At 40.5% G+C, this 16,658-nt stretch overlaps 1 protein-coding gene across 1 annotated transcript in view; it reads right to left on the bottom strand.

Moving 5' to 3' along the window:
• Window positions 1-15,187, bottom strand: part of LOC125014376 (chemokine-like protein TAFA-5) — a 42,064-nt gene extending 26,877 nt beyond the window's left edge. The window contains exons 1-2 of the mRNA XM_047595368.1: window positions 14,390-15,187; window positions 108-257 (exon numbers count right to left, since the gene is read on the bottom strand). Coding sequence (XP_047451324.1) covers window positions 108-257; window positions 14,390-14,480 — 241 coding nt within the window. The 5' untranslated portion in view covers window positions 14,481-15,187. The remainder of the gene's footprint in view (window positions 1-107; window positions 258-14,389) is intronic.
• Between the last annotated feature and the right edge of the window lie 1,471 nt (window positions 15,188-16,658).

Genomic DNA, 16,658 nt, shown 5'->3' with positions numbered 1-16,658 from the left:
TCGGTGTTAGTTTGTGGTTTCAGTTCTACAGTTTGCAACCCACAATGTAAACGTCCCTCCCTCTATCTGTGTACAAGTGTCTCTCCAGCAGTCAGAGCGCTGCTTACCGTCCACACAGGCCGGTCTGGCACGTGTCGTCCCAGCGATCTGTCCCTTCCTGCACGCACAGCGGGCCGTCTGTCGGGCGATGGTTCTCTTCGGCTGACTACTGTCTCGGTCCAGAGTCACTATCTCACAGGTCCCTGCCACCAGCTGACCTGAGAGAGGCAAACAAGGAAATCCATTAGTGGTGAGGAAATGCATTTTGACTCATTCACATCCCTTTATCTATCAATATATATATATATATGTAAAGACACACACACGCACGCACACACATATATAGGCAAACTACAAGAAATAAAAACACTAATGCCCTCATAGTAAATGAAATAGCTCCAAGAACTCATGCAACATACTGTATTTTATGTTTTTTTTTGTTTGTTTTTTTATATATATTTTTTTTTTATAATTTTCTCATTCAAATGTGCCTTCCTTTGGAGAAAGCACGATAGATAGACAGATCCCACAAAGTCATTGATTAGATCTCTATGATCTTGTTTTTTTGGAAACGCTTCTGAAACTAAACCTTTCACTGATTAATGGAAGAAATAATAATTCCAATAATTCACTGGGTGCAGCTGAGGCAGAGACTGATGGAGAGATGACAGTTGGATCGCATCATTGCCAGACTAAAAAGCCTTGGGAGCTGGTGGGTTGGGGTAGGTGTCTGTGTTTGGTTGCTGTGGGGATGGCAGAAGCCCCCCCTGCATGCTGATGAACTGTCATCAATAGGGCCATGGAGTGTCCACTCTCCAGAGAGGACGCAGCTCACAACAGCCGGAATCTCAGTGAAGAAAAAAGTATCAGTTCAGAGAGATGGATGCCAGCGCGGTGACAGTGGGGAAAACAACAACAATGACGACACCAGCAGCAGGAGCTCATTAATGACAAATCTGTCTATGAAGCACACATTTCTCTGAAGATTCAGCCGCCTCTCTCTGGCCGGGCAGCTGGTCATTTCTGGCAACAGACACATCTGAAAAATCCCTTTGTGGGAAGAAACATTTCCCAGCAACAAGACAAGTGGAGGAAGAAGAAGTTGTCTAGTCGTACAGGATCTTAACAAATGTGGGGACAGACGTCCATAAAGCAGTGAGGTGGACAGTAAGAGCTGTGGGACCACCTGCATGACAACGACTGAACCATGCTTTATACATGAATTACCTTGCATTAAATAAGGTTTTATGCCTATTTTCTAGTTGATTTGCTCACTATTATTATACTATTATACACTATTATATAATAAAATTGTATTATTGTGCTTATGAAATAAAAACAGACCTGCTTCCATTCTTTATTTATAAATCCTTAAAGGTCCATGTGAGTATTTGAGGAAACACAGTATTTAATTAAAGCCCTTGTGTATACATATTTTAAAAATCAGTGTGACTTTTTTGTGTCGTCATTTCACATCTATATTTAATCCTGATTCAGGGAGTAATTGAGACAGTATAACATTTCACCTTGGTTCAGTTCATGTTCACAATCGAGACCAAGTTCTAACACCTTGAACACTGGGCCCTTGCTTCCTCCATCTCAGGAAGTCAGGAAATAATCAAATGGAAAATGCAGCAACAGAAACAGGTGCGGTCACTGGCATTTACTGACGTTCTGTGGTTCATGAACCAGTGTTCTGTGCGTGAACAACGTATGTTGAGAAGGCCCACTGCTACTGGCATATCTCTGAAGGAGAAGATTTCTGGTGGCATACGACATTATATTATACACCACTGCTTATGCAACTGCTTGGTTTTATAATTACAAGCAGGGCTGGACTGACTTTCCAGTAAAGTTTTAAGTGTTACCTAACATGTATTTTGGTCTGTTTCGGCTCCAGCGCTGCAGTAGCTCTAGTCCCTTTGAATGTGAATATGAATATTTGAATATGCTTGGAATGGGGATACTTATAAACAATAAACAAACAGGAAGTCCGACACAGAACCGGTAAATTTTGAGAAGAAAATGTTCTGTGTTAAAAACAAATCCTAAAAGAAACATTGAAATGTGTACAGGAGTAACGTTTATGTGTGTGTGTGAGTCAGATAATAATAATAATAGTAATCATAATAATAAATTTGCTTTTCCATTATTTACAGAGTGGCCGTGCAGCAGGCAAACCCAGTGATGCGATGGCTACCACATCCTCAAGTTCATTACGCTCTTTTTTTCTTTCTTTTTTTTTCAAAATAAAATTAGGTTAAATGATTTCAGTGTGTGTCTAAGTAACTTTTTGAACATTTCAAGCACATTTCAACAATACTGCGATAATAATGATAACTGATAATTTTGGTCACAATATGTCGTGATATGAAACTTTCATATTGTTACAACAATAAAAGTAAATTGGACTGTACATTTTTTGTTCATTTTTACTTCTACCTCATTCTTATTTTATTTTATTTTATTCTTAGTCTTGTGTCTATGTCTTGTTCACATATTTTCTCTTTTTATCCCGTGACTCTTAGACAAAATAATTACCCTGCAGGGATCAATAAAGTGATGCTGAAACTTGATTTGTCAACTGACCAACTGGTAATGGATTCAGTCTTTATTGATCCAAAACAATCACTTTGAAATTTGTGAACACACCAAGCACCAAGTCTGCGTCGCCTTGACACGTTGGTACATTTCTGGGGAGGTGCCATAACTATGGCATCAAATCGGTGTCGCGGTATGAACCAATATGTGGTCAGCAGCCGTCAGAAGCAGAGAGCTTCTGAAGATGTGAGTGACTTTTACCATCAGCAGAGTCTTTGTGAAACATGAATGAAGATCACATCGGCTCAGAATCTTTGCTGCAAAGCTCCAGGTGCATTATCGCTCTGAAAAATAAATGCCTGCATGATGACTGATATTTTCCCTTTTCTACTCTTACAACAAAGACGAATAATCAGGTTAAAAATATATTACATATAATACAAAAATAAAAAATGCCAGTATGCAAGCAAATGAGTTTTCCAGAATAAACAAGCAGAAGACATAAAATAAGCATAAGACAAGATATTTCACTAAAAGCAAAGACTTTGAAAGTACAGAGACAATGTAATTTAACAAAGCTCATAATTACACCTGACAGCGTTAACGCCACTGCTGCTCTCTGTCTGAGGTTCCTTCCCCCTCCTGATAACCTCAGGGCTACATGAGCTAATAAAGGATCTAATCTCTGCCTGAGAGCTGCTGTGATGAAGGTTATCACCTCCTCCTCCTCCTCCTCCTCAACCTCCTCCCGCTCCTCCCTCTCCTCTCTGTATGAATGCAGATGTCTGTGAGCAATGTGGAGTAAGTAGTTTACTTTTAAGTTTAAAGGGTTAAACGGTAGAGGACATGTTAACCATCATCTTTTTTTTTTTCCTGTACCGTATTACGGGGCGATTTTTGTCTGCCTGCATGAACTCAAGACAAGACATAATTCAAAAGAGTTTTTCCTCATTACAGCTATGTTTTAATCTTTATGTTCAATATGTAATGTTCTACATCAACAAACAAGAACAAAATAAAGCTCCACCACCAGGCAAATGAGTGGAGGCGCATTAAAGAAAACATCTCATCAAACAGGCTGACTTTAGATTTTTTCTTCAACATTGATGGCCAGCTTAGGGTTGAGGAAAACAAGCCGTTCAGCTGCATCACAATCTGCTCTAATGTTTCGTTATACTTGTACAAACAGGGTAATGTTACCTTGATGATTCATAATGGGAACAAATTATTTTCAATAAACTCTTTTTGATAGTGGTTCATTACTTGAATTACTTCCTGTTACGAAAAATACGCTCTTCTGTCATTTCCTTCCATCAGTGCCTTGTCTCTCATACGTGCATATGAACATGTGGCAGCTATTTGGGAAGTTATCTATTTATCACTGACTCACCAAACACAAAAGCGCAAATTGTGACGGCTGTTGTTTTTACCTGTTTCCAGACAATTCTATCAGAGCCAGAGAGACAAAAAAAAAATGTCAGTTGGATGAATTAATTCACCAGTTTGTTTGTTTTCCATCTTGTTTCCAACCATCATGATAGATCTGAATTTTCTGGTGTCTGGAACCACAGGTTTTTGAATCCAGGTCCTAGGGTGAAAATAACAGATACGGAGCGTTTGCGGTTTCGATGATGATGGCAGCCCTTAGACCCTCTAGCGCAGTGGTTCCTCTCTGACTTGTATCTAAGAAAAGCAGCCCCACCCTACAGCCTGAACATTTTTGCGGGTGGTGTTTCAAGCTAATTAATTTGAAGAATTATTTGATTAGCAATTTAAAAATTTAATTCAGTTTCAATATATAAAAAAAGAAACTGTAGATCACATTATAACTCTAACTTAATACATTTACGTCCTAACATTTAATATTGTTATTATTTTTCCGACAACAGTGATTTTGATGAAAAAATACTTAGATGATGCCTTCACAAAAAAGAAATTTCAGACTTCAGAATTTCAGTTTGGTACATTGTCACTGTTTGCTGAACATTTTGAACATTAAAATATGTGCAGCAGCTATTTTTTGTTATTTTGGAAGCAGTAATTTCTGAGTTTGTCAAGTCAGAGCTCATTTGTTGTCAAGCTCCAACAGGATCAACCATGCATTTCAAGGCCTCTTCCCCACTGTACTTCTGATTGGCTAGTGATGTTAGTTTGGAGAGGGTTACTCTCATTCCATTGGTAGGTGAACTCAGTTGACTGCTCGACAACATGCCGCACAGACATCATTTTTCTTCAGATGTTGATTGTTTTTTTAATCGCGATCAAACGCGCTACTAATACTAATACTTTAAGCCCTATGTAGGGAGACACACTGGTTAAAACACACTGGTTAAAACACACTGGTTAAAAACTGGTGACTCGTGAAACAGGTGAAAACTGATGATGAGCTCAGATCAGACAAGCTTTGGTTCACTCCCTGTGATCTCTGGGGGCGCAGACCCCAGGTTGGGAACCACTGCTCTAGTCTCCAACTACAGGGCTACATCACACCACTACAGGCTACAGGTATGTTTGTATACGCAGAGTTTTGCCTCCTCCAGTTCTGTAGCAGAAACAGTGCCAGGCCTGGGATACGTACTACAGCCTTTATACAACCAGAGGCGCTTTTGCAATGGATCGACTGGCTGAGGTGAGTGTTGGATGACTGAACAGAAATTTCTGATATCAAAGCAGATTTTAACTTAACAATAACAACTGACCCACATCACCCAGTGCTAATCACTGGGTGATGTAGAGTATAAGTATGAAAGTGAGCAGGGTTTAAAGCACGTTTATAGTGGAATGCACCCTGTAACTTCCAGTCGACATGCTAAAAAGTTTTTCACTAATGTGTTTCTTAAACACGGCATGTCAGCTGTTTTATTTCAATAACCCTGTGCCCTCCTAGAGGCTGAGAGCAGACCTGCTGCTGCAGCTACAGGAGAAGTCGGGTAATTGGGATTCACTCTGCATGTACGGTAGCTGATGTAAGAGAAGCTGCTTGCTAACAAGTATCCCATGGTAACCTGAGAGAGTGGCGGAGCAGCGGCATGTCTCTGTTTGCTCGTTATCCGAAGCTCATTGCTGGCCTTCTTTAATTCACCATCTGCTGCAGCAGAGAAGATGACTGCAACCAAAAAAATCTCCACGGCTCCACAGACGACTAACTCTGCTTGTTCTAAAGCTGCATATTAAAAACTGCTGGATGTCTTTTAAATGAGCTGTGAGCAGAAACTGCAACACGAACAGCTTCACGTATCTGGTTACAAAGTAAAATGTGCAACATGTGTTGCGCTTATTAACTAAGCATCAATACAGCTCCACTGTGCTGCTGTTGAACACAGTATTTAACGATTATCTGCACTGCAGCACATACTTGCTTACACTAATGTGGCCTATTATCAAAATCAATGCAGTTGAACGACAGAAATCATCCGACAACAAACCAGCAGCTAGTCACCACAGCTACTCACATCTGGCTACTAGGAAGACATGTAGTCCACTGAGGCCCACGGAGCACAGCATTACTTCTTATTCATTTTTTTCATTATTTGATGTGATGTTGTGAATTGTTATGTCTGATGTGTTCATTAATTGTGTTCTAAATGAAGTTACAAATAATGATAATAAATAATAACTTTTTTGAAAATTAGAAATATATATATATTTCTAATTTTTATATATATATGTATATATATATACACACACAAAAATATACTAATTAAAATTGCTAAAACCTGGTAATATAATATAGATCCAAGAGGAGAAGGTGCGGACTGCTTGTGAGTTCGGATTAGTACAAGAGGAAAACGTCTGCTACGCCAGAGGGTAAAACTGAGCAGTAGTAGTACTGGGTACCAAAGAGTACTGCCCCACTTAAAGCACTGATAACGGGCTCTTTGCACAATCAGAGCACATTCAGTGCACCCACACACATACACCGATCAGCCATAACATTAAAACAACTGTAAACAGTAAATAAAATAACAGTAAATAACATTGATCATCTTTCATCCATTTGTGTGAGAATTCCTCTCAAACAGGGTTGGAGGGTCCCTCCACTGCTATGTAATAACACACACAGAGTAATGTAGGGAGGGACAAAAATGTAAACAAAGCAAACAAATATATAAATGGTTTCACTCCCCTTGATGTGGAGATGTGTCTAATCTGTCTAATCTAAAAACTATGAAAAAATACACGCACACACACACACACACATATATATATATATATATATATATATATAATGGGTCAAACTTGGGTTGTGCATCCAAGATGTAGAATCAGTCCACTATAAGAGATAATGCAATCAGCTGGTATGCCTGACACACATTTTCAGTCCTGACACATTATGTGTTTCTTGTCAAGCTATTGTCAGTACTGTACTCTGTAGTCTGAGTCAGGGATAAGAGCTTAAATGAAGGCTCTTCAGTGTTTCCCTAAGCAGCACTTCAGGGCAAGTGTACATGCATTCTTTGAATAACATCTTCACTTAAGCTCTCTGTGGAGTTGAACACCCTGCTGAACATACAACCGTACCGTGGTGTATTTAAGTGCCTGTAAACTGAACTACATATGAAAAATGCATAAATCACAAAGCATAAATGTTGTAGATGACAGAAACTAACTTCATATGTTATATTTAGACTGTTTCCATGTGAAAGTAGTATTAATTTTTGTGGTTGAAGAAACAACCCTCATCATACAGGACCAAGCCTTCATATCTCATCCCTGCTCAGCCTAAGAATTATGTTCAGTTCAGTTTTAAAAATGCAGTTTTTCCTCCTGCAGGAAAATCATTATTACCTCTATCAAGAAATGTTACATACATATAATTTTTCATCAAGATTTCCGTCCTGCATACTCCACTTGTTTACAGCAGTAAACTTCCTGTGCTGACTGTCTGCCTATGGGACGTGATGTCCTTCCTCTGATCTCTGCAGTTTGTCTCCGCAGTGAGACTCCTGTATGTTTTTCTAGCTTTTGATTCAGCCAAAGGACTCACATGAAACTGCATGTGGTGACTGCAGCAGCACAGAGCCTCAATGAGATTACAAGAACTATTAGAGCACATTGTTTTCTGTGTCTGTATTGCTGTTTGCTGTCCAATCAGTACTGACATTTAATCTATTCCTGAATGAGAGGAAGAAAGATATACTGACATCTGCTTGATATGAGCTTTCATTATTGACATCCTTTTTTTTTATTTCTCTGCAAATTGAAAATCACAGTGTTTACACTGGGGGTGAGGACAGAGGAATAATAATGAGGCTGAAATTGGTTTTGACGTGATGTAGAGTCTGTTTGTCTGCTGATTGTCAGATGACAAGATGAGTCTTTCATTGTGGAGCAGGAGACAAATTCAGAATCCATCATCGGGTCAGTCATTTGTTTTAAGGCAGAAAACAACTAGTAAGGGTCATACTGGACTGTTTGACTGACGGCTTTCAGCAACTAGCTGGATTCCTTTAGAGGCAACATTTAGTTTCAGGTAATGGACCAGAAGACCATTAGAGTGAGCAGGAGGAGGCTGGGTGGATGGTGGGTCAACAAATATACGAATTAAAGGGTTCACATCTAGAGACATCTGTCTTTAAGTTGAGGCTGCAAAAACATTCCTTGTCTGTACACCACAACTGTCAATCCTTTTGCATACTGTACGAAAAGCGTGAAATATGTTCTCACTTCTAGTGTTGTGGGAGATGCAGAATATAGACAACGAGAGGCATTTTCAGATGTCGGCCAGTTGTTTTGATGACCAAGTCAGATCAGATCACACTGATCATTCAGCATGCACCCACACTCGGTATACATGAGTAAATATTTCTGCCCGGTTGATGTGTGAAGAACAAGCTGCGAGAACAAATGTCTGGTTTTGGAGTATATTATACTCCTTAATCGTAGTAAAACTAAGAATAAAACGTAATAATGAATCAATGAATGCGCCACGCTCTACAATATTACATGTTAGTACATGTTAAAAGAAAAATATTGTCTATATATACACACTAGGGTCATCAATAGATTCAAATAATTAATCGTAGGATAATGGGTGGACATAAATGAATGTTGATTTAAATGTAACAAGAAGGGATATTTATGAAGTATTTCTATCATCCCTTCACAGCAACAGTAAATGAATGTTCTTGTCGAGAGAAACACCTGGCAGGGCTTTAAAGCTGGACGTATTATTTTAAAAGCTACCACTTCTAATTCTGCTCGCTTTACACGGCGTTACTGCAGCTTTGATCTCTCTCAGATTCCCCGATGCCACGAGCTGGACCAAGGTCATGCTAACAGATGGCAGAGTTAACAGAAATTTAAGCAAATGTGTAATTAGTGTCTTTAACATGTGCTTTTGCCCATAAAGTTAGGAATACAATATTGTTTACCTCTACTTAAGAAAAGATCGGGAAAATATCGGTGAAGTGAATCTGGCTCTGAGCATGCTGTGAACCTTACTTTATTTTCCATGACAGCCGTATATTTCTGTGGACCATTAAGTCGGTGGATGGTGATAATCATCGGCCAGACAAACAGCGACACATCAATTGCCGGCAGCAGACAAGAGACATACTGTAAGCTGCAGGGGGACCAATAAATGACAAAATAAAGTGTGGAATGACAGAGTGTTTCATGTGCAAAATGGAGGTCGAACAGCTGCAGCACAGCAGCATACCACAAAGACTTAACAGTGACACCAAAAGAAGCGTGAGGAGACCTTTCGCTGTCACTCCTCAAACTGTCCATCTTACGGGTGAGACGAAAATAAATGAACAATATTTATGGCATTGTCCCCCTACAGCTTTTATTTAGTCCCACAGTTTGATTGCTTCCTCTTGTCCCCTGACAAGTTTTGTTTAGAACTTTTGGGGATGAAATACCCATGCGTTTGCCGCTGCAGAGGCTCTTATCCTGAAGATTAAAGTGTGTCAGTGTGTACGTGCGCGCGGCGACTGATCTCGTCTCAGCGAGCTGAGGGGTTTGGACATGTTATTTTGTTGCAGTCTCAAACTCACAACCGAATCACTTGATGATGTTCCTCCTCCAGATGCATTTATTCAAATCCAATTACACCCTCTGTGCCTTTTTGCTCCCTTAATTTCTGTTTGTGTGTCTTTGTTCTCAGCTGATGATTTCCTCTTTCATTCAGAGCCAGTGCGTTCATAATTCCCATGAATATACACTCGCCTTAATGGAGCATTGAGAATTAATTTGGACTATGAAGGCTCCTTAGGTAAGCTCTCTACACCGCAGGCACAACAGTGTGTCTGCTGCATAATAGGCTTGTTTCCAGGATCAAAATGAGCGTCATGAGCACAGAGACAAGAAAAGAGAAACTCTTTAAACAGAGAGCGTGAGGGAATTAAAGTTGGCCTGCAGTTTGTCTTCATTAAAGCTTTTTCACACTGAGATGATCAATGAAGAGGGCAACCAGAAACAACCTCCGAAAGCTGATTCTTTGTGTTCTTCTATAGCGGGGTAAAAGTTGACCTCTTTAGTCTGACGTTTTGACGTAATATGAACCGACAGACCTCATCTCTTTCCAAAATAAGAGCCTCTGCAACATCATTGGAAACCAGCACCTGCTCAGCTGAGTCTCTTTGAGCTCTGACCGATGAATTTCAATGAGCAGCTGCTGGAGTTTATGATTTTCCTCTTTCGGCAGCAGCGCCGATTATCTGAAACATCTGCATGAGACGAGGAGGGGTGTCAGAAGCATCTGCCAAACAAAAGCCACCAGAAGGCAATTTTGTGTTTGCGTTGTATATCAGAAACTAGAGGGAGCTTTAAATCTGTCTTTGTTATGTGTCATCTGGCGCACAAGCATCACATTCTTCCCCACGCGGTTTTGTAACAAATAAACTTACATTCATGGGTGAAACTTGTGCCTTTTAAATAACATGTACTTTTAGACAACTCTCGATTGGCAGCTTCAAATACTGATACTGATCATTTTTATGTCTAACTGCTTAATGCTGTTGAAAAGCTGTAAACAAACAGAACTGGCATAAAAACTAAGAGCTCGCCCTTCAACTGGATAATGTAACAAACAGCCCCAAAGATAGACACAACCACCTACTTCTTTTTGGAATAAAAACAACAATCACCGAAAGGTCAAACTGAAATATAACCAGCAAAAAATGCTGTGTTAATCTCTGCTTTAGCATGTGTATTGCTCCGAACTGTCCTGCTCGCTTTAAATTTTATATTTTGGAGCTTATTAATGCTGCTACTCTCCTGCAGGGCATCCCACCGAGGTATAAATTCAACACTGCAGAAACCTCTGATAACAAGCAGCGCATAAACTAGGCCTGACACCATCTCACAGGATAATTAGTGCTGAGGAGGGCAGTGCACACGATGTGATTTGACTTGACTTTATTTCTGGCCTCTCTTTGCTAAAAGCTGTGTGGGTCTTCAGCTTGGAACACAGTTTTATGTTGATTTTGATGATGCAGCTCCAAGCTCATGTTAGTCTTCTGAGCTTTAGGAGAAGGCTCTGTTGTAAAGTGGCAGGTGAAGATACATTTTAATATGTAAAGATATCACACAATACACACACACACACACACACACACACACACACACACACACAGACACACAAAAACTATTGTGCAACCTCTGAATAACATCTTCAAGTACACTACAGCGAACACTCTACACTTGAATTACTCTGCTCCAGTCAAACATTTGGACACACATTCTGACTCAAAGATTTTTTGTTATTCTTACAATTTTTTTTTTCTTTTCTTGAAATTTCTTTGAAATAACAGATGCTACTATGGAGATGCCTAAACAAAATGGCACATTTTAGATTTTTAAAAGTAACCACGCTTTGACTTGATTAGAGCTTTGTACACTATTGGAAATATCTCAACCAGTTTCATGAGGTTGTTCTCTGAAATGGCTTTAATAGGTGAAGCTTATTGGTGAAACACTCAAGTAAAGAGAAAAGAATAGACATTAAACAAAGTCATGAAGGAAAGTAAATCGGAAAAAATCCAGATTTATGTTCATAATATTGTGTCTACTACAGTAATATGACTGGTTTACAGTTCACAGGATAGTTGTTTGAATATCAGAATCACACATCTGTAGGCACAGTCACAGAGTGACAGAGAGCCGCGTCACATGACCCGACCTCCAAAGTCAATTAGCCTAAACCCAATTGAGATGGTTTGGGTTGAACAGGACTACTGAGTTAAGGCAGCAGGTGCTCATGACATGTGGAAAACCTTGAGGACTGTTGGAAACGCTCTCTGTGACAACCTCGTGAAAGTAGTTGAGAGTATGAGGAGTGATTAGACTGTTCAAAGTAAAAGATGGCTACTTTGAAGGATCAAATGAATGAAACATATTCCTCATTTTTGCTAATGATATAATTCCACAGTTGTTTCCATTTTTTATAGACTCTGCCTTTTGGAAAAGAAGAAAAATAATATAAAAAAAACACAGGAATTCATGTTGTGCATGAGGCACTTGCACTCTGCCAGGTATGTGCAACAACTGTTTAATTTTTTAGACTGTGGATATGCAAAGTTAATTTACCAACTTATGGGAAAGTGCATTACTCCACCGTAGCGGTAAACTACTGAAGATGGCAACCAGCCCATCACTTACTTTATTTAATAATCAATGTTTAATGTTTAAAATGTCAGTAAGATTGTAAATGGTCATCATTATAGAGTATGAGCCTGCCTTCAACCAAAACGACACCTTGTCTAGTCAAGAAAATAAAACCCTGATCATGAAAAAGAAAAGAAAAAAAAAGACACAGCCGAAGCGGAATGCCAAACCACAGTGGCTGAGCAGGTCTGGTTGTACCATGAGAGAGTCAGGCTGAGGGTGGCCTCCTTTGTCTTAGCGAATGAGATAAGTAGAAAGCTTTCAGCAGCAGATGAAAAAGGAGCACCAGCAGAAACAACAACTGACAAGGTGAAGGAACGTCAGCGGCTGTTAAGAGTCCCTGCAGTCAGACAGAACTGACCGAGCAGAGGCAGTTCTTCTTCGCCTGCTGCAGGGTGCTGTGAGAAAATGAGTGAGCTGTAGCTGTTGATCCAGAGCAGCAGTGTCCAGTACTGACTTCATAGGCTCCGCATTAAAGAGTCGTTTCTGTACTGAGGTGCTGATGCTTTCATTTTCTGACTGTCATTCATGAATTGTATTGTGAATGTGTTTTGTCGTCAAATATTTGAATCATATGTACCCAGGTCACTAAAATTTCAGTTCCTAGTTCTTTTGATGGGAACACATGCTATTAAATGGCAAAGAAAATGCTGAAAAAAAAAGAATAAAAACACAGTTTAAAGGAATATATGGCCTATAATTGATTTTTTCCCTTGTACAATGCACAATGCAACATGTCAATGAGACCACTAGTTTCTCCTGTGTAAATCTAGTCTACTCAAATTCTGGACTCATTTGTTTGGAGGTTTATACATTCTCCTAAATCCTGTCTACCTGTGGGACCTTATTTGAATATTATGTGTTAAGTGCAAAAAACATACGTGCTTTATAATTTGTGCAACAGTGTATGTTGCACCTCGGTACAGAAATCCTGCAAGGACAAAATTGTCCAGAATATGATTAAAACCTGGAGAAATCATAACAGCGTGAACACATAACAATGACAATAATAATAGTAATAAATGTAATGCTAAATGGAATGCACATTCTGAATATAGGGCTTTTAGCACACACTCACATGCTAGAAAAGCAGCAGCCATGTCTGGTGCTTTTATGAGCGTGACGAGCGACTTCCCTTTTAACGTCTGGACTAAAGACGAGACTGAACCCAACTGACTAAGCCATCACCAGTGGTCACTAGTCAAAGTGTCGCCAGGAGCATCATAAAAAGCTGCACGTGACAAACTGTGTTTGGGCCTCTTACCAAGATGGCACAGTTGCTGTGTGCATCAAGCTTTTATGTGCACGGACTAGAGCACTTTTGACTTTTAATCATAGAATATGTGCAGCTAATTTAAATTCTACTATTTACCTATTTATAGTATTTTGCTACTTGTGATCACTTCATGTCCATTCACTTTGAGAGGTAATAGTAATGAAGTTTATTCTCACATTTCCTCTTAAGTCACTGACTTTTTGGTTTTATTTTTACCATATTTTGTTTTATTTATTTGCTATTTGCACTGAATATAAACTGCCAAGCGTCTGAATCAACAGTTCAGCTACTGAATAAGTAATCTACAAATGAAACAATAATGACAGGGCAAATGCAGCCCTACACTTGATTTCAGTGTTTGCGATCCCTGCAGTACGGTTAATGTGTGTGTGTGTGTGTGTGTGTGTGTGTGTGTGTGTGTGTGTGTGTGTGAGTGTAGCACAGAGAGAGGGAGAAAGGAAGAGAGAGGGGCAGACAGAGAGAGTTTCCCTGTCTCAAAGGATGGCTCTGTGTTTCTGCCGCTACCCAGGGCACTAAAAGTTACTGACACAGAAGATTTCTAGCTCGTCACAATACAGACACATCACCGTAGGCTGACTGGAGACCTCATTCCCCCAGTAAAAGGCATGGCTCTGCGTTTATGCTGCTCTCGCTTCATCTGTTCTCCATCTCCCGCCTTTTATCCTTTTACCGTCGACTCCTACACATGCTCGGGGCGACAGGTGCGCACAACAGCATGCCCGACTGCGCGCAGAGATTGCATCCCTAATCGTGGACCAGCCTACTAAAATGACGCCAATAAAATAATTACCCGTATTCTTATATTCAGCGGCCTCTTGAGACTTTCTGGACACTTAGTTTGAGAATACTGACACACACACACACCGTCACGGAGACTGTGAGCAGACTACAGAGTCATACCTTCTCTTAAGACCTCGTTGTGGATGAACAGCAGCAGCAGGAAGCAGACCGCAGCGGCAGTCAGAGCCCAGGCCAGTCGGAGGAGCTGCATGGGTGAGAGATGCGAGCCGCGCCGTGAGCCACAAAGTCCAAACTGATTATCCGCAGGCCGGTGTCCCCGTCACGACGCCACGTCCATGCCTATCCGACCCAGAGGAGGAGACAGGTGTCATCTCCTGGATATGTAACCACGCGCGAGGCAGAAGCGTCAACTCCAGACCGGAGAAGATTTTTACGCAGGAAAGAGGTATTTATTTATTTGTTTATTTATTTATTTTACTTCTCTCTCTCTTCACACTCCTCGGGGTGCTCGCAGCGCTTCCCGGCGCTTTACAGTGTGAAGCAGCTGCAGATGCAGGTGGTCCCCTCCACTGAATCACGTTCACCAAAACACTGAGCAAGTCCGAACTAGTCTAGAAGTTTCCCAGCTGTACGCCTCCAACTTAATGTTAACTGCGTTCCTTACGCATCAGGAGTGTCACCCGTGTAAATCCCTCCAGGGTTGGAAGAACCGACACTGGACCCGGCTGGAGCTACAGCTGGCACACTGAACGTCTCCCCGTTGGATCGGATCGGGGCCGGTGCCCGGTCGCCTGGTGGTGAAGAGTGAAAGAGGATGTGCAGCTGTGCAGTTGTGAATACCCCCCACCTCCCTGCTCTCTCTCCTTTTCTCTCTCGTCATGGAGTGACGTCAGGCCGGTTACACTAACCATCCACAGGCTTAGGACGCCGGGGCTGAACTTGATGCTGTTCAGCAGGGGCGAAAACCAAAATCTGAGGACGCTGACAGGGACTGGGACACCCATGTGTTCCCAGGTCGTGAAAATATCTTCAGTGGGTTAAAACAATGCCTCATCTTACTGCGTCATTAATGTAATATGATTACTGAATGTTTTTATTACCACAACTCACTAGATTTAATTCCTTCCAGTATCATTTCTATTCAATTAGCTTTATTTTATATCACTGCATCGAACACATTTTAAAGATCCACCCAGCCCCCAACAAAGTATCAAAAAATAATCAAATTCAAAGTAAGCACTTGACTTTCAAACTAACATTTCAGCTAGCTCTTATAGACTTAAGCTAGTTCACGTTGTGTCTGTCCGTAGTCTTTTCCTCCGGGTTTTGACCAGTGTTCTGGAGTCTTCTGTCGTCAGCTCCATTGAATTGGACCTTGGTCATCCACTCAGTCCTTGTAAAACACTGAAAAATCATTAAGAAATTAAAACAATCAAACGTTATTAGTCGCTATGGGACACGAAACCCGCTAGCAATCAATGGCTCAATGCTACTTTCAGTGTCTCACTGTGTAATGGCGATTAACTCACAATCTATATAACCCTATATATCCTGAATAGACAGAATAGAGATACAGAAAACAATATACATTTGCAACTCACAGATATGTTCAAAAGATTAATGTTCTTGAATTAATAAATGTGCAAGTATTATATTTCTGTGCTTTGGCTTTGTTTGATTGGGTTCTCTTTGTCTACTTTTTGGCTTTCATTAGACAATACTGTACCTAATACCTAAATTTTGGTTTAGGAACAAGTCCACACCTCAAATATCCAATTTTCTGCACCTACCTACATAGGTGCTGTTCTTTCTTTTTCTTTATTACCTTATTGCAGTAACTATGGGGACACAGAGCCAAAGCTTCCAGAGACATATGCCCACACTGAACCCCACTCCACAGGTTCCTCCATCCAAACATCAGAGGACCACCTTCGGCCTCTGCATCCTCCTTCATCCTATTCCTCCCCCTTGATCCCGTCCCCTCGACCCCTTTCCTTTCATCCCATCTCCCCTCATTCCATCCCCTCGACCCCTACCTTCCACTCCCCCTAACCTGGTCAAAATAAACTTCTTTGTACCTACTGAGGTGTGGTCTTTTTAGTGAATGAGGCTCAAATACTCTTATGCTGCTCTCTATATACAATGTCTTTATTTTAGTTTGCATGCTAATACAAGAACTATAGGAAACAATAAGCTTACACAGATTTAACACGGTCTTATTGTTGAAATGTGTCATTTAAGTAAGCACTTATTCAAGGCACTACAAAGAATAAATCATGGAAAACAGCAGAGAATAACACAAGTACAGAATATGTGGCACAACAGAAAGAAAAGCAGACCTCCCTATAAAGGTGATGCACAGTTCTATCTATTTAAGACAATTAAGACCGGTGTTGTATATGTGTGTTATTTTAAATGTTTAATGGTT

This window comes from Mugil cephalus, chromosome 10 (assembly GCF_022458985.1).
Source record: "Mugil cephalus isolate CIBA_MC_2020 chromosome 10, CIBA_Mcephalus_1.1, whole genome shotgun sequence".
In the NCBI taxonomy this organism is placed as follows: Eukaryota; Metazoa; Chordata; class Actinopteri; order Mugiliformes; family Mugilidae; genus Mugil; species Mugil cephalus.
Note: the sequence above shows the minus strand (reverse complement) of the source record. Positions and strands in the feature narration are given on the sequence as shown.